Below are 27,357 nucleotides of genomic sequence, written 5' to 3' on the forward strand. Positions count from 1 at the left end.
TTAGAAATGCTTTATTGCAATTTATAATGCAACATTAAAAGAAAATGTCAGAATCATTCTTATTAACAGCAATCATCCATGTCAGAAAGAATTATGTACCTACATCTTAAAATAACCTTTTTGATTTGCTAAGTGCTGAAGTTCTGAGGTCACTCACAAATTTATTCTGATGAATTGTTTGCTCAAAGGTGACTGTCAAAGCTTGCCAAGAGCAAAGCATCTCATGCAGTGAGCTTTTTAGTGGTCCTTTAACAGTAAGTAAGATTAAACTCAAAATTTAGCTGCTTGGGCATTTAAATCTCACAACGAAAATAATCAGTTTGTCACACTGCCTAACTGAAGATGCAGTCTGATGGTTAGGCCCAGGCCGAAGACTTTGGGTTAGGACTGAGGAGCTCCTCACCTGTTCCAGCTTCACCCTGAATTCCCCCTTAGAAGAAGTAGGCAATCCTTCTTATCTATCATGGTGGTTTCTGATTGGCTACGGCCTCCTTCTAGCACCATCTCCAGCAGAGGTAACATTTATAAGACTGGGCTTTCCACAGTCAAAGTTGAGGGCTATAAACTCATTTTATTTATGTTTATACATTGATATACATTCAAGGGAAGAACTTTACTTCCTGGTATATTTTTAAAAATCCCTGTTGTACTAACAAATATTTCCTTATGCTATTTCTAAAACATAAGATGGAGACTGGTTTATGTTTTCTGTCAAGGGTTCCCTGTACAGCTGGGGTCACAAATCCTGTCACTGTTCAGCTGCAGTTGTCCCAGTTGAGGAGCAGGGGAAGTGAATGCCCTCCCCAAGGTTTTTGCAGTTACTCAAAGTTTTATAGGCTGCAGAGCTTAGGGTATGGTGTGACCACTTTTAACCAGTGGTCCTGTAGTAAATCAGTACAGCTGCTGCTGGAGCAATCTGGAGCATCACTCAAGCTGTCTGGTTGCAATGCCACTGAAATTTGACCCAGCAGCCCCTCTGTGGAGACAGAGGAGCGGCCTGGGCAAATTTCAGTGAGTGGCATTGGAGACCTAGCACACAAGATCACACTACCACTCAAATTTGGCCTGGATACCCTTTCATCCAGACAGTGGGGCAGCTTGGCCAAATGGTGTTGCAACTTGGCACACGAGGAGTCTCTCCTATACAGAAGAGTGCAGGAGAGTCCCCCAAGAACTTGAGTCCTGGTAACACCAGGGAACCAGTAAGTGAGAGGGAAGACTCTCTGGCTGAGGGAGACCCAGAGCCCTGGGGATAACAAGCATGGACCAGAATGAGGTCTCTACCAGGAGGAGGGACCAAAATTCCATTCTCCATACAAAGAAATATCTGAATTGGTGCCACTGTTCAGCAAGGTGCTCAGAAATACCAGTTTTAATTAAACACTGCAACTTCAAATGTAATTTCAGTTTACTTACATTACCAGTGTTTCTCACTATGTGAGCAACAGATTCTTTTTGAAAGAATTGTACATATTTTCAATGGGATTCAAAGAAATTAACATTTGTATATGACCCACTAGTTGGCAGAGGTATAGAGTAAGTGTGACTGGTTCCCTCCAGAATACATTAAAGAAAGAGTAAATGAGATCATATTTTTAGATGAAAACAGTTTAATTGAATAAGTTATCTGTGTGTTCACAAATACATACACAAATGTGCAAACAAACACAAGACATGCAAGATCTTCGACAGCTTCCCAACTGGGGAATTTGCAGTTTGTGAACTATAACTTCTTTTAATTGGAATCTCTATAGTATGGAAGGATCTTTTTCCATATATTCAGTGCTGCACCTTCGTCTGGTGTCCAAGTTTCTTCTTTGATGAAGGTGGGTGTGGTATCTCACTACACTGTATAATATTATATTTACATTGCATATATAGAATCATAGAATATCAGGGTTGGAAGGGACCTCAGGAGGTCATCTAGTCCAACCCCCTGCTCAAAAGCAGGACCCATCCCCAATTAAATCATCCCAGCCAGGGCTTTGTCAAGCCTGACCTTAAAAACTTCTAAGGAAGGAGATTCCACCACCTCCCTAGGCAACGCATTCCAGTGTTTCACCACCCTCCTAGTGAAAAAGTTTTTCCTAATATCCAATCTAAACCTCCCCCACTGCAACTTGAGACCATTACTCCTTGTCCTGTCCTCTTCCACCACTGCGAATAGTCTAGAACCATCCTCTCTGGAACTACCTCTCAGGTAGTTGAAAGCAGCTATCAAATCCCCCCTCATTCTTCTCTTCTGCAGACTAAACAATCCCAGTTCCCTCAGCCTCTCCTCATAACTCATGTGTTCCAGACCCCTAATCATTTTTGTTGCCCTTCGCTGGACTCTCTCCAATTTATCCACATCCTTCTTGTAGTGTGGGGCCCAAAACTGGACACAGTACTCCAGATGAGGCCTCACCAATATCGAATAGAGGGGGATGATCACGTCCCTCGATCTGCTCGCTATGCCCCTACTTATACATCCCAAAATGCCATTGGCCTTCTTGGCAACAAGGGCACACTGCTGACTCATATCCAGCTTCTCGTCCACTGTCACCCCTAGGTCCTTTTCCGCAGAACTGCTGCCTAGCCATTCGGTCCCTAGTCTGTAGCTGTGCATTGGGTTCTTCCGTCCTAAGTGCAGGACCCTGCACTTATCCTTATTGAACCTCATCAGATTTCTTTTGGCCCAATCCTCCAATTTTTCTAGGTCCCTCTGTATCCTATCCCTGCCCTCCAGCGTATCTACCACTCCTTCCAGTTTAGTATCATCCGCAAATTTGCTGAGAGTGCAATCCACACCATCCTCCAGATCATTTATGAAGATATTGAACTATATATATATATATATATATAATGGCCTTGTGCCTTGCCTCGCCTCAGGCTCCAAGATCAATGAAGCCCCTTTATTTAAGAAGAACAGAAATCAGAGAAAAATAAATGAGAAATTGTAGAAATAATAAATATGGCGCTAAAGGCAAGTTGTAATTTGGAACCATGGGGTCTTCTTTTAATTTAAATTTCAAGTCACAATTCTTCAGTCAGAAAATGAAGATGGGGTACAACTGTCAAAAAGACAAGTGGCTCTGCACAAAAAAAGAAACGAATACAGAAATGTGCATAAAAAAGTGGTGTCCCATAGTTCATTTACTGTGTCTCTCTCACAAGGTCCCATTTCATTTAAACTAAGGGTCATTTTACCTTTTAATTTCCTACCGTCTATGTTCGTAATGTGTTGATTCACTCAACGCTTGTATTTGACATACAAATAAAACGTGGTGCCTGTAGTGGGCATTATATGTTAATCAAAAGCTTGACAGAGGTACTTTAAGTTGAAATATCCAATATAGCTTTTGCAGCATAAGCATTACTGAGTTATTAAGTGTAATTTAAAGATTGAACAAATACATGGGGAATGAAGACACACCACACAGAACATGGGTTTAAGCAGCAGGCTGTAACTTTACTGAACTAAATTAACACTAGGTTGAACAGCACCCAAAACCTTGCCAAAAAAACTGTGGTCCAGTGTAGATATTCATGGCTTTACAACAAGAGATCTAACATCCGTGGCCTAGCCCACTAAGTCACTGAAGGATGTAGTCAGCCAGGGCCAGCTCTAGGTTTTTTGCTGCCCCATGCAAAAAACATTTTTCGCCTCCCCCCTGCCCTTTTTTTTTTGCTTTTACACACGTTGGCATTTTGCAATGTTTTTGTTTTGTTTTGACTGTTTACAATTTTTTAAAAAATGAAAACAGAGAATTTGTAGTTAGTGAAATAAAACAATTTTCTACTTGCGTACTCTTTTAATTTTAACAAAATCACAATTACAGACAATTTGGGTTCAACTATACACTGTAATGTATCTTCCGGTGCGCCCAGTTTCTCATAAATTAAAAGAGTTTATATGAACTGAATTTTTCTGGTTTTTATACTTGCGTAGTCTTTTAATAATTCAGTGAAATGTAAATTTTTTGCAATGGTAGTTTCCATTTAAATTAATTCGAGTCCTGACAAATGATTCTGAGACATGGTGGACCTCAAATAATTTTTTAGTAATTTCAGTTTTGAGAAACTGCGCTCACCAGAAGCCACTGATACTGGTAATATTTAAAAGAATGCGTAATGCTATAGCAGCGTTTGGAGTGAAAAAAACATTTCTTGCTATAAATTCTAATACTTTTAGAGGAGAAGTTTGGGGATGTATTAGCTCAGATAAAGCTATGAATTCATCATACAATTCTACTCCATCGATGTCAGCAGTGTTATCAGTACTGAGTGCTAAATGTAGGTCTTGGCAGTGCTTCATGAGGTCTTCTTTGGAAAACTGATTTTTAATATTTCCAATATCATATAAAAATTCAAAAGTTTCATAATGACCATGAAACTGATAAAATCTTTCTTCAATGGAAGTTATAGTGACATCCAAAACCAAAAAACTACGTCTTTGGTCTGTGAATACACGAACCATGATCTATTAATTTATTCCCCATTTTTCATTTGTTTCTTCATACTGGATGTTATAAATTGACAATTCGACTAATTAAATGGATATTCAGATGTAGGATCTAGTTTTGAAGGACCTTTTTCACAATAATTATTAGCATTGCAGCAGTAATTATTGTTGGCCATGTACTTGGATCCAATCCTATGTCAGTCTCTCCACCTTCCATTAATTGTTCTTCTGTTTTAGATTTGGATAACAGTTCTTTGTTTCTGAACTCTTCAGCTGAAGAAGTACATTTTTGGATGGATTGTGATTGTTTGTCTTCATCAGTTAGTGAAGATAATCTTTGGTCAGATTGTTGTTCATCTTTATCAGTTGATAAAGATAATCTTTGGTTTGATTGGTCTTCATCAGTTGATGAATAATCACTTTCAATGCATTGCTTAGAGCTTTCTTCTTGATTGTCAACTTTTTAAAAATACTTATTTGAAATACGAGATAGTTTTTCTAATTTTTTGCTGTTTCTCTCTTTGTTGCCGGTAGACAACACCGGAAAATCGTTTTCATTTTTGTCCCAGCATTTTAGCTGTATAACCGCTGACACTGACGTGACACGGAAATTGGGGCAAATGGCGCCAATAGGGCAGCACAGTACACACAAGTAATCATGATTCCTGATTTAATTAATCAATAACCGTTAATGTTTACACATTTACGCACATTCACATTATGAGTGACTGTGTCACAACGTGACATGATATTTTTCACATCATGCTCCTATCTGGAGATTAGTACTGGAGATTTTTTTTGATCTTCATGTATTATTTTTTTTCCGTACATTGGTGGATTTTTTTTTAAAAAAAAAAGGATGGCCAGAATGCCGCCCCTGGAAATGTGCCACCCCAAGCAAGTGCTTGCTTTGCTGGTCGCTAGAGCCAGTCCTGTAGTCAGCTGTTGAGATCCCTTTATCACTCTCCCCTCTCATGCAAGCAAATGAGGGTAGAGATGAGGGATACATACTAGATAATGATCCCTGCTAGATCTCAAGAGATTTCATCATCTTCCACAAAACTAGAGTTACCATCCATCTGTATTTCCCTGTGCTCAGGTTTAGGAGCTAGCCAACGGACACCTACCATAACCCTGCACTGGGCCAAACTGAAAGCTACAACAATTCAGAAAGTCCTATGCACCCAAGTAGGCCTCCTGGGTTCTGTGAAGAAGTGGAAAACCCCTCAGAGGAATGGTTAATTCTGTCCTGAGGGAATGGTCCTTTCTGCACCTCTGCTGCCCCTGTGGGTTTGATCAGGCTATTTCCATGGTACACCAGGAGACCCAAGTTCTGCCACATTTAACTCACAGGGATGCATGGCAGGTGATAGCATGACTGTCTTTGCTGACTCCCAAGCCCAAAGAGGGGCTTCTGTACTGTGAAGAGGGGGCAGGCCATCAACCAATCCTGGGTAGCCATTTCCTCTAGACCAGCCATTTGGGCACTCAGGGATTGATTCAAGTGCCCCACTCTATCCCCACCTCAACCTCACTCTCTCCCTTCCCCTCCAAGCTGAACATAGCCACATGGATTGAGAGAAGGGTGGGACTTTCCCCTCACCCAGGCAGCACAAGGGAGTCTGCCGATCCAGTCAACCACCCACCCACTGAGACTGGAAGGCAGTTTAAACTTTAAATATCAGTATTGTGCGCATGTCAGTAAGTGGAAAGTTATTGTTTGATAATCTAAATGTAATTCAAGGAGTTGGCTCTGGATCTGTATGGACTTCTTCAATTTGGAAAATTAACAAATAATAAAGGGCCTCATTCGGTCACCTTTCTGCTGAATAGTACCTCGCTTATGGAGTAGTCCTCACTGGAGTAGGTGCTACAGAAGTAAGATTCATGAACTGAGAAGGGAGTTAGGTAACTAGAGTATGAGAAGGTTATATCTATCTTTTTCAAATCAGTATTGTATAAATTATAGGTGGGGTTTGAAATGGATAATTCAGAATGTCCCAAGTTGTGTCTGCACCTCCCTCACCTAGTGGACCAATCCTGCCAAGGTGCTCAGAGGCACCCTGTTTGCCACTCCATCCTTACGGCCACCCTTACCACAGATACCTCCCTGGCAAGGTGAGGTGCACACTTAGCTGGCCGTGCCACGCAGGGGACATGGACTCCCAGAGAAGAATGCATGCACATCTGCATTCTGGAGCTGTGCATGGTCCACCTTACTTGTCACACGTTCCTGCCTCTGCTCCACAATCAACATGTCTAGATTCTCTCGGACAACACCACCGCAGTGGCATACACAAACAAACAAGACAGCACCAGGTCCTGGCCACTCTGCATGGAGGCCATCCACCTCTGGAACTGGTGTTTCTGCCACTACATTGTGCCCCACGCAGCATACCTTCTGGGGGGCCGAGAACCCCCTGGCAGATGCACTCAACCACACCTGGTACCTCAACCATGAGTGGGAACTCCACGACCCCACTCTCTGCTCCATCTGTTGTGCCTCACTGGGAACTCAAGCAAACCACAAATTCCCCTCTACTGCTCCAGGGGACGAGGGGTTGAGACTCCAAAGGTGATGGCCTCTAGTACTCCTTTCTGCCATTCCCCTCCACCCTCAGATTCCTGCGTGAGATCCCCCGAGACGAAGCCACATTCATCCTGGTAGCCCTGTGCTAGCCCCTACAGTTCTCGTTTCCTGATCTACTCAGACTGTCCGCCCGCTCACCAATCAGCCGCTCCACCCTGCCAGACCTCCTCACCCACGACAACAGCAGGGTTCGACACCCCAACACAGGCCCGCTTGAGCTGACAGCCTGGGTTTTGGATGGGGCTCACACGTAGACAATGTCTGTTTGTCATCCGTCTGCTTTGTACTTATGCACAGCAGATGGGATGCCATATGGATGTGCTGTGCCATGAAGTGGAAGCGCTTCACTTCCTGGGTGCAACACCACCACCTTCCCCACTAGGCCATTTCCTGGAGCTTAAGAACTCAGGCCTCGCACTCAGCTCGATCTGTGTCCACCTCACGGCACTTAGTGCCTTCCTCCCTCCACTGGATGGACAGTTGGTGTTTACCCACCCTACCACTACCTGGTTTCTGAAGGGTCTGATGAACTTTTTCATGCCGGTCCTTACCACTACTCCACCCCTGAGACCTTAATCTTGTGCCATCTGCCCTCACCAACCCTCCCTTCAAACCACTGGCCATATGCTCCCTCACACATCTATCCATGAAGGTCCTCTTGTGGCCATCACTTCCACCCAGCTTGTCAGCAAATTGGTGGCCATGATGGCTGACTCCTCCCTGCCCCCCATATAAAATTTTCCATAGGACAAAGTCTCCCTGTGCCTTCACCCTAAGTTCCTCCCAAAACTTCTTTCTGATTTCCATCTCATTTCCATTTCAACCAGTCCATCCAGCTCCCAGTCATCCATCCTATGCCACACACCACTCCCACGGACAGGACACTGCATTACCTGGATGTCCACAGGGCACTGGCCTTCTACTTGGACAGGACTCATGCATTCTGCACCTCCCCATGCCTCTTCATGGCCATTGCAGAATGGTAGAAAGGGCAAGCCCTTTCCTTGAAGCACATATCCAAATGGATCCCTAAGTGCATTACTGAATGCTCTGCGTGCTCCCACACTGCCCAGTAGGATCATGGCTCATTCCACAGTGGCGCACACAACCACTGCCGCCTCCCTGTCAGATGTCCCCTGGCATGAGATCTGTTGTGCTCCATCCACACCTTCATAGCGCACTACACCATCAACCAGTGGGCAGATGCAGATCCAACCGTAGGTCTTGCTGTCCTGCAGTCGGCCTTACCTATCATGTCCTCACAACCACCTCCAAGCTGTGCTTCATACTCACCTGCATTTGAAATACATATAGGGACAATCACTCGAAGAAGAAGAGTTACTTGTAACTGGAGGTTCTTCGAGATGTGTGGTCCCTATTTGTATTCCAATACCCGCCCACTATCCTCTTTGCTGTGGACTCTCTATTCAGCGGTAAGAGGGAGATTGAGGGTGCATCTCCCCACACAACCTCTTATAACCTCTTCTGGAGAGCGTGGCAAAGTAAGGTGCCCATGCTGGACAACAGACACTGCTGCTGAAAACGTTCAGACCCAGCGCATGGTGTGCATGCGCACCCACTTTTGGAATACAGATAGGGACCACACATCTTAAAGAACCTCCAGATACAGGTAAGTAATCTCCTCTTTCAACCAAAATATTAGACAGCTAACATGTGCATATTCTTCTAATTGTAGCAGTTAACATGACATGAGTATTATGTAGACTGAAGTTTTTAATACAGTTGTTTTCTAACAGGAAAAAGAGCTGTAGTTTACCAAACAGAAGAAAGATTCAGTATCTTTTTTTCCCCCATTTGTATTAAATAAAATGAAGTAAGTTTTTGTTATAATTAACATTGATTAATATAAAGAAGGCTGAGCGCCACCACCAAAAACATTGGTTTGGAAGAAGTTTACTTCGATTAAATCAGTTTTACTAACTTGGCATTTTTTTTCCACCAATTTCTATTAAAGAAAAGCCTTGTGCATTATATTGTTCCCCTGTTGGAAAGGATCAGCCTATTCTTCTAACAGAAAAGGTGATGGATGGGACGACTTGTGGTCAGCATGGATTAGATATCTGCGCAAATGGTAGATGCCAGGTATAAATCAATTCTTTAGACTCAACTTTTAACATACTGTACATACGTATTAATTCTGGTAGAATATTGCATAAGGAATGTCCAGAGCTAGGTTACTGCCTTCCTCTTATATCTACATATAAAACGTAATATTTTAAATTCATTTCACTTATTACAATATGTTATATGGCGCAGTACCTGAAGGACTAGCTGGGGCTGAGGAAAGACAGTACAGAAAATGTATACATTCAGATGAGCAGATCTTTAACAACACTTATTGGGGATGAGGCAATAGATGATTGATTTCATTGTCTTGAAGAGGGGCTCATCTTTCAGAAGCAAGGGAAACACTGATGTAGAGTGTACATGTATATTTAATTCAGCCTGATTTCCAGAAATACAGAATTATAGGTCAAGATAAACAACAACCCCGGGGCCTGAATCATGTATAATAAAAGCTTAACACTAATTCTGTGCATACCACCGAATTGCCGCTGTGGGACACGGACTGCCGCCCCATTCTCATTGCTGCCCCAAGCAAGTGCTTGGAAAGCTGGTGCCTGGAGCCGGCCCTGTGTGCATATTACTTAAAGTTTATGCCTTAAAGTTTCACTTGGTACATGGTACTCTAACTGCTCTTTTTTTGTCTCATTTGGTGGCCCTTTGTCCTCCTCACTCCTTTTTAGTCCCAGAGGTTTCTTTTTGGCTCCATCCTAATTAATTATTGAAAATACGATCTGTGGATAGCCCTACACCACTCAGTCATTGTCTTTACTGCAATGGTAGACCTTGCACAGGCATCCTCTAAACCCTATGCCACATCAGAGTATGCCTAGGTTATGATAAAAAGAGATTTTTTAAAGTATTAGCTAAAAGTTTTAATCCACACATTATAAAACCCTGTTGCAAATGGGGCAAGTTGTATTTTAATGTGTAGGTTTCGTCCTAATCAGCTAACGTGTTAATTCAAACACTTTAACTTATACACTTTAAAAATGCCCATGTTATCCTAGTCTAGATATATGATAATAGGAAATAGGAATACAACTCCCATATGAAAATCCTGAGCTGCTACTTTCTTCTCTTTAATTTAAAACAACTATAATGGAGAAATGGAGAAACAGTCATCATGTACTTGAACACGAATAGATTTTCAGTTCACAGTAATTTCTCTATTTTATTTTCTAGTTAGTCTGCCCTTGCCTTGATAATTTGTGAGAAGGAGTGGAGGTTTTGTTGGTTTCACTGGATGAGTGCACCTAGAATCATAGAATATCAGGTTTGGAAGGGACCTCAGGAGGTCATCTAGTCCAACGCTCTGCTCAAAGCAGGACCAATCCCCAACTAAATCATCCCAGCCAGGGCTTTGTCAAGCCTGACCTTAAAAACTTCTAAGGACGGAGATTCCACCAAGTCCCTAGGTAACGCATTCCAGTGTTTCACCACCCTCCTAGTGAAAAAGCTTTTCCTAATATCCAACCAAAACCTCCCCCACTGCAACTTGAGACCATTACTCCTTGTTCTGTCATCTGCAACCACTGAGAACAGTCTAGATCCATCCAGTTAGTTGAAAGCAACTATCAAATCGCCCTCATTCTTCTCTTCCGCAGACTAAACAATCCCAGTTCCCTCAGCCTCTCCTCATAACTCATGTGTTCCAGTCCCCTAATCATTTTTGTTGCCCTCCACTGGGCTCTTTCCAATTTTTCCACATCCTTCTTGTAGTGTGGGGCCCAAAACTGGACACAGTACTCCAGATGAGGCCTCACCAATGTCGAATAGAGAGGAACAATCACGTCCCTCGATCTGCTGGCAATGCCCCTACTTATACAGCCCAAAATGCCATTGGCCTTCTTGGCAACAAGGGCACACTGTTGACTCATATCCAGCTTCTCGTCCACTGTAACCCCTAGGTCCTTTTCTGCAGAACTGCTGCCAAGCCATTCGGTCCCTAGTCTGTAGCGGTGCATGGGGTTCTTCCGTCCTAAGTGCAGGACTCTGCACTTGTCCTTGTTGAACCTCATCAGATTTCTTTTGGCCCAATCCTCTAATTTGTCTAGGGCCCTCTGTATACTATCTCTACCCTCCAGCGTATCTACCTCTCCTTCCAGTTTAGTGTCATCTGCAAACTTGCTGAGGGTGCAATCCACACCATCCTCCAGATCATTTATGAAGATATTGAACAAAACCGGCTCGAGGACCAACCCTTGGGGCACTCCACTTGATACCAGCTGCCAACTAGACATGGAGCCATTGATCACTACCCGTTGAGCCCGACAATCTAGCCAGCTTTCTCTTCACCTTATAGTCCATTCATCCAGCCCATATTTTTTAACTTGCTGGCAAGAATACTGTGGAAGACCATATCAAAAGCTTTGCTAAAGTCAAGGAACAACACGTCCACTGCTTTCCCCTCATCCACAGAACCAGTTATCTCATCATAAAAGGCAATTAGATTAGTCAGGCATGACTTGCCCTTGGTGAATCCATGCTGACTGTTCCTGATCACTTTCCTCTTCTCTAAGTGCTTCAGAATTGATTCCTTGAGGACCTGCTTCATGATTTTTCTGGGGACTGAGGTGAGGCTGACTGGCCTGTAGTTCCCAGGATCCTCCTTCTTCCCTTTTTTGAAGATGGGCACTACATTAGCCTTTTTCCAGTCGTCCGGGACTTCCCCCGATCGCCATGAGTTTTCAAAGATAATGGCCAATGGCTCTGCAATCACATCCGCCAACTCCTTTAGCACTCTCTTATGCAGCGCATCCAGCCCCATGGACTTTTGCTCGTCCAGCTTTTCTAAATAGTCCTGAACCACTTCTTTCTCCACAGAGGGCTGGTCACCTCCTCCCCATGCTGTGCTGTGCAGTGCAGTAGTCTGGGAGCTGACCTTGTTCATGAAGACAGAGGCAAAAAAAGCATTGAGTACATTAGCTTTTTCCACATCCTCTGTCACTAGGTTGCCTCCCTCATTCAGTAAGGGGCCCACACTTTCCTTGACTTTCTTCTTGTTGCTAACATACCTGAAGAAACCCTTCTTGTTACTCTTAACTTCTCTTGCTAGCTGCAACTCCAAGTATGATTTGGCCTTCCTGATTTCACTCCTGCATGCCTGAGCAATATTTTTATACTCTTTCCTGGTCATTTGTCCAATCTTCCACTTCTTGTAAGCTTCTTTTTTGTGTTTAAGATCAGCAAGGAGTCACTGTTAAGCCAAGCTGGTCGCCTGCCATATTTACTATTCTTTCTACACATGGGGATTGTTTGTCCCTGTAACCTCAATAAGGATTCTTTAAAATACAGCCAACTCTCCTGGACTCCTTTCCCCCTCATTTTATTCTCCCAGGGGATCCTGCCCATCAGTTCCCTGAGGGAGTCAAAGTCTGCTTTTCTGAAGTCCAGGGTCCGTATTCTGCTGCTCGCCTTTCTTCCCTGTGTCAGACAGTACCTATACTAATACAGTTAATTCTGGTTATGCTGGGATCTCTAGACTTTTTAATATAAGAACCACATATGGTATTCATTGTAATCTGTTTTTTGTTATCAAATTAGCAATGATGTTTATGAACAGAAATAAGCATAGCAGAGTAATTTGTTTACTGCTAGAATAAATGTTTCTTGTTTTATGTTTAGTATTTGTGTTGATAGCCTTTCAGTAAAACATTAGTAAGGGCTACATTTCCAAGTACATAATACAAGTTCCAGACACTTTTACATTTTTTTTAATATAGTAAACTAGCACAGTAAATGATTTGGTGTCAGATTGTGCCTGGCCCTTATGTGGGTGCATTTACAGAGGAGCCCAACGAACCTTCCCCACTTTGCATAGCCAGTGTAAGCACCAAATAAAGCTACTGACTCTGTGATCAGGTGAACATAGGGATTGTGCTGTCCCTACCACCCCCAGGAGTGCATAGTGTCACAAAGGTGAAGGGGCAGGGCAAGGAGGGGGCTGGGACATGGCTCCACCCTATATACACCAGCCAAGAGAACTTGCCAGCCACATGAATGGGGTGGGGGGTTGTTAATAAGCTGCATGTCCCTCCAAAGTGGGGAGGCAAGTTGTCATCTGAAATGCCTTGTGGTGCTCTCCCTGTGGCGGGACAGCTCTGCACCAGTCTCAACGCACAATCTAACCCTTAATTACAATGATAGGTTTATTTTTCTCCACAGAAATTTGGCTGTGATGGAATATTAGGATCTCTGGCACGAGAAGATCATTGTGGTGTCTGCAATGGTAATGGAAAATCATGCAAAGTTATTAAAGGCGATTTTAACCATACCAGAGGAGCAGGTATATCTGCTTATTTTTTACTTAATAAACCATGCAGTGTTTTGATGAAATTGTGTGTCAAGAGGTATGCTCCATTTTTGCTTAACAATAAGTGCCTGAGAACTACATTCAGAGAGCTGCAAAAGACTTCTGTAAAGCTATTGATTGTTGTTTGATTATGACATGCAGTAGTTGAGATGTCAGTGGAAAATTCACATGAAAATTTTCTAATTAAGAAATTGTAAAATGATGCTCTGTCTGTTATGTATTTATTAAATTACAATAGAGAAGGAATTATCTAATTTGCATTGGCTGCAGTTGTATAAAATACTGTTTCCCTCGGTATGAAGGACTGTTTCATAGAACAGGCTGTTTCTGACAGATTGAAACAAATATTTAGTAAACCCCACTTCACAGTTTTGACACACAGTACCTGCATTTGTTTACTGTTCTTGAGAATCAATGTTATCCAGATTACTATACATCACCTACATGAAGGTCTTTAAGCAAAAGAGGAAACAAAGAATATAAAGGACAAATGTCCAAAGAAAACTTCTTATAAAGTGTCATAACATGAGTATAATATTGTGAATAATATCATAAATCTGAATGGCATTTCTGAAATGTTTTAGCAGCTAAGGCCTAAACTGACTCTCGTGTCAGTCTTCCCATAGAGCTGAATAGGATGACTTATGCACATGAGTGTTTGCAGAATTGGGGCCTAAAGCCATAAGGTTGTCCACTTTTTGCTGCATCTAGAAGCAAACACATTTGGAACAATCCTTTATCTGAAAGTGCATTTGATAGATCATTATTTCAACGGTGAAATGTTTCTTTCTAAAGAAATTTGCAAAATTTCAAGATAGCGAGTAGATTATTTTGCACAAGATAGTATAATGAGAAGCAGACTATATATGTTTGAAAAAAAATCGAGAGATTTCAGTGCAATCTAGACTAATCTAAGCAGTGCTTTAGAAAAGAAAATTGTACAAAGCCTTCAGATACTTGAATTTAGCCCTTCCTGAGGCTGGAGATAATGTAGGACAGGGAAAACTGAAACAAAAACAAGTCTGGAGGCTAGGAACATATAAAGAAAGAGTGGCTAAATTCAGTTACAGATCATAGTTTGAATCTAAAAAGCTATAGAAAAGCTATCAATCAAAATCTGTCAACTCGCATTTATAACAGAGATAAATATCCAAACATATTGTAGGATTTTAGGTTAGAAATATAATAGAGCAGTACTAATCAACTTTGAAGCATGACTATATGAAGAGATATTTTCCAACTTTGGAACTGAAATTTAAATTGTTCAGAGAAATTTTAATTAATTAATTTTTAACATTTTTTTTAAATATGACAATTTCAATTTGTCATAATTTCATGTCAATTTCATGTCACCTATAGGATATCAGGCACAATGATGTCAATACTAAGTAATATAATTTCATATTACAACTATATTTACAAAACGTACGGTCATATGTTATTATTCATTCTGTGAGATCTGACTAGGGGTTTTTAAAGTCTTAGTTCATAAATAAAATTCTGGTTAGATATAGCTTTGCACCAATAACTGGTTTCCTGCACTGCCTTTTAACCGTTTTTTAATTTAAAGCAGCTGACTATGCAACATTTTGACAAATCCTACTTTCTTATTAACTGAAAAAATAACTTAAAAGTTCACCAAGTTATTAATATTGTGACAAAGTTCCTCCTCTGCCTTGGTGGGTTCTGCGCTTTCTGGTGGATTTGCTTGCCTCAGAGGTTTAGGGCAGTCCTCAGTTTGGCTCCTTTTGTTAGTGGCACAAACCTGCCGTTCACTCAGCTAACCTCATCACGGGCCAGCATGGGGAAAAGGAGGAGAACAATTCCCACAGTCTCTCCTGGCCCACCTAATTGGTCAGGGGACAGGCCAGAGATCTTCCCCTCTGGTGGGACCCACAGTCCAGATCAACTTCTCTTATATCAAATAGGGAGTTAGGGGAATAGGGGGAACCCAGGCCCACCTTCTACTCCGGGTTCCAGCCCAGGGCCCTGTGGATTACAGCTGTCTAGAGTGTCTCCTGTAACAGCTGCGTGACAGCTACAACTCCCTGGGCTACTTCCCCATGACCTCCTCCCAACACCTTCTTTGTCCTCACCATCGGACCTTCCTGCTGATGTCTGATAACGCTTGTACTTCTCAGTCCTCCAGCGGTACATCTACTCACTCTCAGCTTCTTGCGTGCCTCTTGCTCCCAGCTCCTCACACGTACCTCACTAACTGAAGTGAGGTCCTTTTTAGCCTGCCCTGATTAGCCTGCCTGTCCTAATTGATTCTGGTAGCTTCTTAATTGGCATCAGGTGTGCTAATTAGCCTGCCTTAATTGATTCCAGCAACTTCTTGATTGTTCTGGAACTGCCCCTGTTACCTTACCCAGGGAAAAGGGACCTGCTTAACCCAGGACTAATATATCTCCCTTCATTCACTCTCCTGTAGCCCTCTGGCATGGAGGGAGGAAGGAGGTAGGGGGCTGCTGCTGCAAGGCCCTAAGCTGTCCCTGCTGCTGTTCCAGCTGCTCCCCTGGCTGGGTCAGACCCTCCCCAACCCTTAGTTGCTGCTGCTTCTGCTGCAGCCCCTTGCAGGGGGCTGCTGGCCTGCTCCCCGGAGGAGGGGAGTGAGGGACCCCCGCTCCAGCCCCAGCTGCTGCCGTGGACACCACCACCACCACCACCTCTGAGGGGTCCTTCCTGCCTGCCTGGCTGCCAGACTGCCACCTGGAGTCACTGGAGCTGCTGCTGTGGTGTTTACTGTCTGGGAGCTGCTGGAGCCTCATGGAGCAGGACAAAGAGGATCATTTGCCGCTGGGGGGAGCGCGCTGAGACTCTGCGGACCACCGTGGAGGGGGCCTCCAAGACTGAGTAACTTTCAAACTGTGCTCTTGTGGTGGGGGTTTTGAATGTGTTTGTGGGGATACAGGGGGTGTGGCGGGGAGCCTGCCCCCTGGCCCATCTGTGTGCCCCCACCTCCACCGTTGCCCCCTCCACCACTCCCACTGGCTGTTTACCATCTGCCTCAGCTCCTGCCTCGAGGACTTAGCTGCTCGCCTGGATTGCCGCGCCCTTTCACCACTTTTTGGGCCTGAAGCAGCAGCCAGCCCAAACTGACTCTTTTTTTGCAACAGCAAATGGGCGCACGTGCTGCCCCGCCTCCCAGACTTCCCCTCCCCGCCACCGCTACAGCAGTCTCCCTGTCTCCCCTTGCAGCCCTTGCTTCCCCCACCTTTTTGCCCTAGCCCCTTGCTAGCTCCAGTTTGTTTGCCTGCCCTGCCCTTTTCCCTCTTCAGTTTTTGTTTGTTTGTCCCGCCCCAGCCCTGAAGCTAGCCCCTTGGTTCCTCTGCCCCACTCCCGGCCTGGTTGTTCTCAGTACTTCTCAGTCCACCACTGCTCTCACTCAGGCCCAAGGGGTACCTCCCACAGCATGCCCAGATGAGCAGGAGAGCCCCGCCTCTGGTGCGTGCAATCTTTTGGGGCCTGTGGAGGAGGGTGCGGCGGGGATACCACTGGGCATAGGAGAGGGCCTGCCCCAGGGGGATTCTTCCCTTCCTCATGCCACTCCACTGTTACCTCCCCAAGTCCCTGAGCCATCGCCCCTGCCCCCCAACCCGACCCCTGTTAGCCAGCTCTCAGATGATGCCATGGAGGGCTGGGCCCTAGTACAGGGAAAGCGGGGCAAGTGGAATGCTCGAGCTCCACTCTGCCATTGGATTCGGAGGCCCCCCAGAAGACCAGGAAGGGGGGCACCAACATCAAGCCTTCTGCCTTGCCCTCGGGTGTACTCCTTCCACCCGTGCCGGCTGGGGAAGATGTGGCAGCAGCTGAGGGTAGCACCGCCCCTCCACTAGAGCCCCTCCTTGGGGAGGCCCCCGATGGAGCCCCTCCTGCCCCTTTGATGCCTAAGGCCCCAGCAAGCCCCGCCAGTGTTGCTTCAGACGCTGGCAGGGTGGACCCGGGGTGGTGATTTCCATCTACGAGGAGATTGAGGCCCTGGGTCTGACCCCGGTCACCCGGGGGAGGACAACCCTCTGCCAGCGGGCCTCGATCTGAGCGACCTCACCCCGGCCCCCCTTTCCCCATGCTCTCTCGCCCCCTAACCACTGTTCCTGCTCCCACCTCCGAGGGTCCCCTGGACTCTTCCATCTGCCCGGCCGCAGGTGGCACCCCGCTGATGGCCACTGAGCCTATTGGGGTGACAGCCAGTGCCACGCAGCCAGGACCTGAGTCACCAGGGGTATCCCTCATTGGTGAGGGGCAACTGACCTTCAGGCGAGGAGTACGGCAGGGGTGCCCCCTCTCAGGCCAGCTGTACGCTCTGGCGATTGAGTCCTTCCTCTGTGTCCTCTGTCGGAGGTTGACAGGATTGGTGCTGCAAGAGCTGGAGCTGGAGCTGGTCCTGTCGGCATACGCTGCTGACGTGCTCCTTGTGATCCAGGACCCGGGTGACTTGGCGCGGGTGGAGGCTTGCCAGGCCATCTACTTAGCAGCCTCCTCCGCCCAGTCACCTGGGTTAAGAGCTCTGGCCTGGTGGTCAGGGACGGGTGGCAGGTGAGCTCCCTCCTACCCGCGCTTCAGGCCATCTGGTGGAGTGCAGGTCCGCTGTTCTATCTTGGCATTTACCTTTCTGCCACGCATCTGTCTCCACCAGAGAACTGGCATGGTTTAGAGGGTAGGGTGACAGAGCGGCTCCAGAAATGGACAGCACTACTCCGAGCCTCTCCCTTCGAGGGAGAGCACTAGTGCTCAATCAACTAGACCTGTCCATGCTCTGGTACCGGCTCAACACCCTGGTCCCAGCCCTGGGCTTCCTGCCAACCTCCGGAGGGTGATTCTGGAGTTCTTTCGGCCAGGAGTGCACTGGGTCTCTGCAGGGGTCCTCCATCTGCCCCTGGAGGAGGGAGGACAGGGCCTAAAGTGCCTACACACTCCGGTCCATGTCTTCCACCTCAAGGCCCTGCAGAGGCTCCTTTAGAGTGTAGGTAGTCCGGCATGGAGAGTACTAGTGCACGCCTTCCTGCGCTGCTTCCGAGGGCTCCAATATGACCAGCAGCTCCTTTATCTCCATCCGAGGGGTCTTCCGCAAGACCTCTCCGGGCTGCCGGTCTTCTACCAGGACCTCCTCCAGACCTGGAAACTGTTATCAGTGACCAGGTCTGTGGCAACCACCAAGGGGGCAGATCTCCTTGCAGAGCCCCTGCTACAGAACCCCCAGCTCCATGTGCAGGTGGTGGAGTCCCCCTCAGTGCGCCAGAGGTTGGTCCTGGCAGATGTCACCAGAGGTGGAGACCTCCTGGACTACGACCGGGGAGATTGGCTGGATCCCCTGATGCTCGCTCGGTGATGGAGCTCTCCCGGCCTCATACTCCCCGGCGCATACTTCAGGAGGTGAGGGCTGCTTTACCGCCCACTGCTCAGGCCTACCTTGACTAAGTCCTGCGAGAGGGCATGCCCCGCCCACCCTCCACTGCAGGCCCTCCGGACCTTTTCATCAGGCCCAGGCCCCATGGACCCGACCAATTCATCCCTTCACTGTGAGCTGGCTGCATGATTTGCAGCCGGTTTGTTTCCAGACCACGCCGAGGAAACATCTATACACGCTCGTGCTCCACACCCTTCACATCCTCACCCTCATGTCCCGCCCCGACACAAAGTGGTGGGACCTCTTGTCACCTCTGGAGAGTGAGGAGCCCAGGTGGGCCAGCCTATATTCCACCTTAGTCCCGAGGCCCGCTGGGGATATCATTTGGGGGCTGCTTCATGGAGCCGTGAGCATGGACATGTACTTGGTGCGGTTCACCCCCGTCCCGGACACCTGCCCCTTCTGCGGCGTGAGGGAGACCCTGGCGCACATTTACCTGGAGTGCGCCAGGTTGCAGCCCCTATTCCAGCTCCTCTCAGATATCCTGTTACGTTTTTGGCTGCACTTTTCCCCTCACCTCCTTATGTACGCACTTCCTATCCGTGGCCCCACAAAATCACGGGACCTCCTGGTCAACCTCCTCTTGGCCCTGGCTAAAATGGCTTTCTATAAAACCAGGGAGAGGAGGTTGGCTGACGGGGCATCCTATGACTGTGGGGCCTATTTCCGATCCTCCATCCGTTCACACATCCGGGCAGAGTTCCTCTAGGCGGCGTCCGCTGGCTCCTTTGATGCCTTCGAGCGCAGTGGGCACTATCCGAGGTTCTCTGCTCGGTGTCCCCATCAGGTTCCCTTCATTTGACCCTTTGACCGCACTCCTGAAAGCTCAAATCTATGTAAGAATAAGGGTTGAGTATGGTAAAGGAACAAAAGAGATCTAGAAACCACATTAAATGTATTTTGTTTGTTAACTTTTTAAAACCAGAACATCAACATTATAGATGCCACATAATGTGGGAATTCCACCATGGGCTTCAGGTGCCCATAATGATAGAGGACTCTATTTATCTTGAGCCAACTCCACCCTTGTGGTTTCTGCCCACAAAACTTCTTGAAGGAATATCAGCTTTATGATGTTCATTTGGCTGTAGATCATTGTATATATTATATATAGTACATCACATGGATAATTGTGTGTTTTCAATGTTTCAGAGGTTTTAATGGGGCTGTCAGGAAACGTAGCAGCCCCATCTCCTTATGTCATGAAGTGGAGAGAAAATAAGCCTTGTGCAACTTATCTTCGAAGTATTTTTTTTCATATAGGAGTACTAATTAAAGACACAGAGGGATATATTCTTTCCTTGTTTATGGGCCTGATTCCATGAGGTGTTGAGCATCCTTAACTCCCAGGCAGTCTATGAGACTACTCACAGACTTAAAGTAAGGCTCATGCTAAAGTAATACTTTGCTGTATCAGGTGCCATGAAGTCAATGAGAGTTGTAAGTGCTCAGCAGCTTTGATGTTCTGGCTCTATATGGGCATCTCCCATTAGCATTCATAGCAGTCAATCACAATAACCATGGAACAAACCCTTTACATGAACTTATTTTTGGACGTTCATAGTACAAGCTATCTTTGTCAAGGCTGTTTATGACAGGGCATCCTGAAAAATATGATACAATATTAAAAAGAAAAAAAAAGAATAGCAGATTAAAATGCAAAATCTACTGTTCCGTAGCTTTGTATTTAACTCATGACATTTGATCTCATGCTTAGGTTATGTGGAAGCTTTGGTGATTCCTGCAGGAGCAAGAAGAATCAAAGTTGTTGAAGAAAAACCAGCTCACAGCTACTTAGGTATATTTTGTTTCATTTATTGTTTGTACCCACAGCAAAATATTACCATACTGCTGGTATGTGTGACTAAGAAGTGAACTACAGAGAATATGAAAAGAAAGTGAATTCTGTGGAAAGGCCCTCTAAAGGAACTGTGCCTCAGGGAAATGACAATTGTGTGTTTACTTTTTAATAAATTCCTGAAAAATTACAATTGTTGCTGTTCTGTTCTGTGTTTTCAGTTGAAACTGAGAAACGGAACCAGTAAGAATTAATAGTGCAATGAAATGAAAAGTCCCTGGTTTGATCTTTATATTAGCATAATTAACCTATAAAAAGGTTTTATATGATTAATCTCATTTTTTTCAGGGAAAATTAAGATAATAAATCTTAATAATAGCAGTCCCAGAGTTCAAAGGTTTGCTTTCAAGTTATCATGAGAGCTGCTCCTGCTCTGTTAAAATATCTTTAAAGGTTCAGTATTCTGGATTGCTCTCTTGCACTGATGGTTTTTTGGGGTTTTTTTTTGGAAATAATGTCAGCTCATACAACAGAATCTCAAATTGATAACCTCAGTTTTAGTGGTAAATTTTCTAGGATATTTTTGTTTTTTAAAAATAATTTATTTGAAATTATTGAAGTTGAAAATGAAACATACCTTAGATATTTAGTAATGTATTAATCTGCGCAGGAGTGGACATGTCTTTTACAACTTGAGTGTATTTCCTTCCTCCGTTCCTATTATATATGAACCACTCAGCTTCATCGTCTAGTCCATTTCATCTTGTCCAAACTTCTTGTAGCACACTCTAATAATGAAGGACGCGGTACAGTCCCAATAATATTGTATTGGGACAGCCAGGAGGTATGTGGGTTACAGACAGAAGCATTCCATTGACATAGTGCTGTCTATATCAGGGGTAAGATCTGAGCAACGTAGTTGAGCCTGACGACCCCTGAGCAATGTAGCTGGGTTGACCTAACTTTTCAGTGTAGACCAGCCCTTAAACTCATAAGTGCCTGAATCACTTTTGAAAAAAATGAGATTTAGGCTCCTAAATCAGTTAAACATTGCAATGTTGAGTGCAGCATCACCTTTAAATCTGGGACATACTCTCCTGGGATACTCAGGTCCCATACAGAATAGTCAAAGCTTGAGGGAGGAATCTATGCTTCTGTTTGACTTAGGGAATCAAACTCCTTTGTGAGTAGCACTCCAGCTCCTCTTCTAACCAATACTTTGGTTAGGCTCAACAAGAAATATATGAGCTTTTTTCATGTCACTACATAATGTCACAAAGTATCATAATGGGCATCCTCAGACATGATACAAATCTTTGGAAATGTGCTCCTTATCATGGTTGGTCACTAATTCTTAGTCACTTGTCATTTTACTTTTACTATTTTAAGTACTTAACAAAGCAACTCAACCTCATTGAGGTCCAGCTATTGTTATATTTGAAGAGCATTTGTTCAGCCATTTTTGAATTATTGAATTCCTGAGCAGCAAGAAAAGGACTTGAACAATATTGTTCAAGTGAAAATTGTATGTTCTTACTGCGGGAAGGAATTTCCTTTAAACTTTTCTTAAGTTGCTTGGTTGCAACAGTTCTGAGAGCAGTTTAAGAGTCTGAACAGAATGAAAAGAATTCCAAAGTTTGAGACCAAGAATGAAAATTTCAGCTCAAAAAGATCATTTTGCAGAAAACTCTGACTAAAACCTGATAGTTGTAATTTGCATTGATACATCCTTATCCACATCCAGCATTCCCTATCACAAATCCTATAAACAACGATTTAACTATTCTTTTGTGTTTCTGTCCTTCAGTTTTATAAGTTTCTTTGTGCTATTTTTACAATGTTGAATGCTTTATTCTCTTAATTTCTGGCCCTAACAACAAAGTGGGTCAACTTTACATATTCAGGGCCAATTTTTCAGAAAATAAGCTCTATAAATGCTATAGAGAGGCATGCAATATGGCTGCAAAAACATAGACTTCCAAAGCAGAAGCCAGGTTAAGACTGTTGGAACATTTGGCCCTTATTGTACTAGTGTAAATTCAGTATGGGGGTAATCAGAACTGTGCTTCCATCTTCACAAGTATTGGGGAGCAGAAGCACTGTGGTCTGGGTCCTGCAACTGTATTGACTAAATTGTGCCTTATAGCCACAGTCCACATTAGTAAAGAAAGACAGTGTCTGTTCTACAACAGCAACTCTCAGGAGGAATCCTGACTGATTGTGTCAGAATTGTTCCTGGGCCCTACAGAGAACATAAAATTCAATGGTAGCAGCTCTATCATCCTAGGAGAGGAGAGCGTGCAACATGTGATCCTCTGTGCAGTTGGGCAGCCCTGCCATGGCCCAAATCTCTCTCTCTCTCTCTCTCTCTCCCCTCATACCTTTGGGGAGCTAGTATCCTAAGTGGGGATGAGACAGTGTATGCACTCCCAGCCACACTGTGACTAGGTCCTGCACAGATTCAAAAGATTTACAGAATCTCTGTTACCTGCAAAAGATCCACATTTTAGCTAGTCAGCCCTAGATATGCTACATGGTCAAAATGTCAATAATAATGATCCTTCTTCAGTACATCATTCTTAAGATCATATGGGTGGATAGAAATTGTACTCAGTGACAAAAAGAGAGAAAACAGAGATGTTTAATTGGTAACCTTTCCATGCATCAGAAATCCAATTAATTTAAGAATTAAAACACTGTATTCAAGAAGGAATTTGAGATTTCTCTCTAAGGAGTATTATTTCTCATCATGTTAAAGCTGTTGCCAGGAGACTTTATTCATTTTCTCTTGCTTTACAATCTCTATCATAAGAATAAGTTATGAAAAAGTCAGTGTTTCGTGTATTAGCTGAATTGTTGTACAGTAATGCTGTGCTTTGTCCTTTCCTCAATTTTCAAATTTAACAGGCTACAATTATCTTTTGTCTAAAAACCTCGTTAACATGGGGTAAAAAAGGTAGTTTACAGTATGTTTTTCATAAAGAACGTATTAGGCTTTTACAGCAGAATTCTCATTCTTGTGACAGTGTATAATGACATGACGATTCCTATAATGATTTCATAAGAATGGATATTAGAATATAACTAAAGAATTGTTTTATAGTCTAACGACTATAATCTTCTCCTTACCTTCTGATATTCTGCTAAACAGATGTTAGAAGGAAAAATGCAGTTATTTTCGTTTGTAGCACAGAAGTGGATTACTTGTGACTTCTCAGATATATAGTCAATCTCTTTCAAAGATGTAAATCTTTTGGACGCTTGAGAATTTAATGCTACACAAATTTGTAATCACCAGTTCGATTTTGAGGCATCTAATGCACACTTGTGCTGCATGTGGCTTCCATTATGGAATATGCTTCCTAAGGAAAAAAATCTGTCGTATAGTCCTTTTATGTAGCCTGTCAAAGCACACACAGTTTTAAATATCATCTCTGACAATGCTTTTAAATATCTTGAACCAGATCCTCAACTTGTCTAAATTGTCATAGCTCAGTTGAAGTCAATTTACACCAGCTGAGGATCTAGTCTTTATCAACAAGAATATGTACAACTTTGTGTATTAAGACCAAGCATATATCCCTTCCACCTCCCCGTGCTTAATGGTTCATATAATATGGTTAATATGTAGCACTTTTGGAGCTAATGTTATACCAGTATAAAGTAATCATATGTTCTTTAGGATTTACTAATGCTTTATATCTTTGCTAGTTGTTAGTACTTTATTTCATGAATTTTGTGATTTATATTGATAGAAAGTAAAGCTGCCAAATTAAAAAAAAACCACTGTGTGGGTTTACATTTTTTTTCATGAAGAGAAGATTATGTGGTTTTATTTTGTTTTAATCTGGTAACAAAGAAGACTCTGTGGCATTTGCTGTCTGTAGTAGTCCTTTGCAGTTCATTCAAATATTAGAGAAGAAAAAGGCATAGTCAGATCTTAGACTCCCAGTCCAGTGTTTTGTGTATATGAAATAGGTAGAACTGGTAGCAATTGATCAACACATTTCAGAAAACACCCAGAATTAAGCATATGAAAGTCTATCATGCTCAACTGATGTTTGTTTAAGCTTGGTGAAAATATTTATAGATTTCTCACCTTGCCAAAGCAGTAGATTGTGAAATGAATAAAAGTTAGTTATTCCTTGTCATTCATCAAAGTTAAATCTGAGAGCCCTGTTCAGAAAAGACCCATGTGTTATATGTTGTTTTCATTTTTAAAGGAGGAGGTCTAGACACAAGGTCAAAGCACAAAAATATGAGCACATTTATACACTTATATTAGCATTCTCTGTTTCAAAGACTATCCATGCAAAATGGGTAATTAAACAGAAGTGGCTAGTTAGACATGTAATTAGCTATTTGCGCATGCATTTATCCAGGTAGCACACACAAACGTAACTATACACACAAACATTATGTACACATTTTTGCACATACACACTTTAATATGGGCCTCTGGACTCTCTCTCTCTCTTTTTTTTTTTTTTAATCTGGGCCTTGAGCTACATAGAAGAATTGTGCAACAACACTCTTTTTGATAAATGCCATTAAGTTACTATTCTTGAGAAATTGTGTTGGGTACATAGAGGATTCATCAGCTTTATTGTCAGAGTAGGTACAAAATGGAAGTGATGGAATATGTGCAAATTTGTCCATAGTGCTAAAGATTTAAACATATATATGAGAAAATAGTTACACAAATTAAAACATTTAAATCACGTTGCTCTTCAGCGAAGCAGTTAAGTACATATTTAACTTTAAGCACATGCTTAAATCCTACGACTTCAATGAGATTTAAGCATATGCTTTGTGGAATAGTGATGGTCTTCTTATTATTTGCAGAAACTGTTGAGAGAGAATAAATACAGACTGCTTTATATAGGTTAATTAAAGTTGTATCATCCATAAAAATCCCAACACCCGGTCTCCTTGGTTTCATTTTATAGTAACCTTGATGACCTTGGCACAGGGCATTTCCTGAGGATTAATGACCTGTTAAGGTTAACTGCCTGAGGTTCTGCTGAGGTGCCATCATCTCCTTCCTGCCCATCAGTAATCCTCAGGAAATGCCCAGTGCTTTGATAGTTATTACTTAAAAAACAAACAAACAAAACAGAACACCCCCACAGGCTTGTTCTTTACCCAGATGAGTGTATGTAATATTCACACACAAATTCAGGATGTATATTTGGAATCACATCAGTTATATCAAAAAAGCCATTAATAAACACTGAATCACAAATATCTAAATATTTTATTTGTATTTTAAAAGGGGAAAATAGAAGTATATTCTCTTCAGTTTTAGGAAAACCTGATCAATATAAACTGTCATCTTTGTTTTCTCTACTATTCATATTATACATCATTACCTCCATATTATATCTTTCCCATTTTATTACGCATCTTATTGGAAATATTTCTCAGGCACATTCAACAATGTTAGTTTCAATAAATGTTTGATTATTGGAGTATGTGATTTTGTAAACACTAGACACTGTGATTTTGTAAACATGAACATTTTTCTGAAATCCTTCCTTTGGGGAAGGGAGAGTCTCTTCTTGACACTGTGCATGCTGCGATATACCTAATCAAACGATTGCCAAGAGGTTATGTGGGACTGATAACTATTCTTCTTTGGTTTCCTTATGCTCAAAACAGTGGCCTGAAATAAATTAAGGGAGAAGCAACTAATAGGAGAACTTCCTACAGAGAGATAATATCAAAGTTCACCCTCAGCTATTTGAGAGATGGTGGGGAGTTTACATTATTCAATTTATAATATCGCTATATAAAAGTAATATAATGGTTAATAGTAAATTTCTTCACACAATCAAAGATATTTATCAATTAAACTATGATATTCATTATTTAGCACTAGCATTTTTAAATGTCCCAGTGTTGGATAATGAAAAATTGAAAAATGTGGTTGCAAAAGTACATTTAAATGGAAATAACACTAATATTGGTACATTATGTCAAATTATATCTAATTCTAGAGACATTGATAGTGGTTCCAAATATAAGCTTGTGACAGAATTTTGCCTTTTACAGGGCATTAAGCTGAAATTTTCGAAGGTGCTTAAGATATTTGGTCACCAAATTCCCTAGTTTTCAAACCCTGTAATGGGCTTTGAAAATGTGAAATAGTGGCTTACTTTAAAAATACTAAAGGCAGAGTGTACACTTTCAGGGGTTTATGGGGGGTTTTTTTTTGTTTGTTTGTTTTTAAAGACTATTTTGATCACTGGCAAGTGTTCCTGGAGAAGTAGTAAATGGTCAAAATTACATTCTTCTGAAACTTTACATGCAATGGCTCACCAAGTTTTGTACCCTCTTTGCACACAAAATATACTATCCATCAATTCAGAATTCACAAAAATGTGAACTTCTCCCTCATTTGAACTCAATCCCCTTTTTCTTAAAATCTATTATCCTTTCTCTACAAAAAATGGCAATTTCCACTTAAACAAAAATTAAAATGTCAGAACAAAGCTACCCTTTCAGTAGTGTCCACATAAAGAAAGAGAGAGAGCACACCGTTACAGTACATAAATCCAGCAAATATACCACATACCTCACCATTACTCAGTTATTAAGTAAATGGTACAGGCTAGTTTTTGATCTGTATTACAGAATAGTGCATTCTGTGGCATCAGATTGATCAGGACTGACAGAGAATGTCAGAGGATCTGACTTGTGTTTAGATATGCAC

General features: G+C 43.0%; 1 protein-coding gene across 1 annotated transcript in view; it reads left to right on the plus strand.

The window, feature by feature from the left end:
* ADAMTS19 (ADAM metallopeptidase with thrombospondin type 1 motif 19) overlaps positions 1 to 27,357 on the plus strand; it is a 278,728-nt gene that overhangs the window by 203,832 nt on the left and 47,539 nt on the right. The window contains exons 14-16 of the mRNA XM_073344873.1: positions 9,010 to 9,137; positions 13,287 to 13,407; positions 20,562 to 20,642. Of these exons, the coding sequence (XP_073200974.1) occupies positions 9,010 to 9,137; positions 13,287 to 13,407; positions 20,562 to 20,642 (330 nt within the window). The remainder of the gene's footprint in view (positions 1 to 9,009; positions 9,138 to 13,286; positions 13,408 to 20,561; positions 20,643 to 27,357) is intronic.

The sequence above is a fragment of the Lepidochelys kempii genome, chromosome 5 (assembly GCF_965140285.1).
Source record: "Lepidochelys kempii isolate rLepKem1 chromosome 5, rLepKem1.hap1, whole genome shotgun sequence".
Classification (NCBI taxonomy): Eukaryota; Metazoa; Chordata; order Testudines; family Cheloniidae; genus Lepidochelys; species Lepidochelys kempii.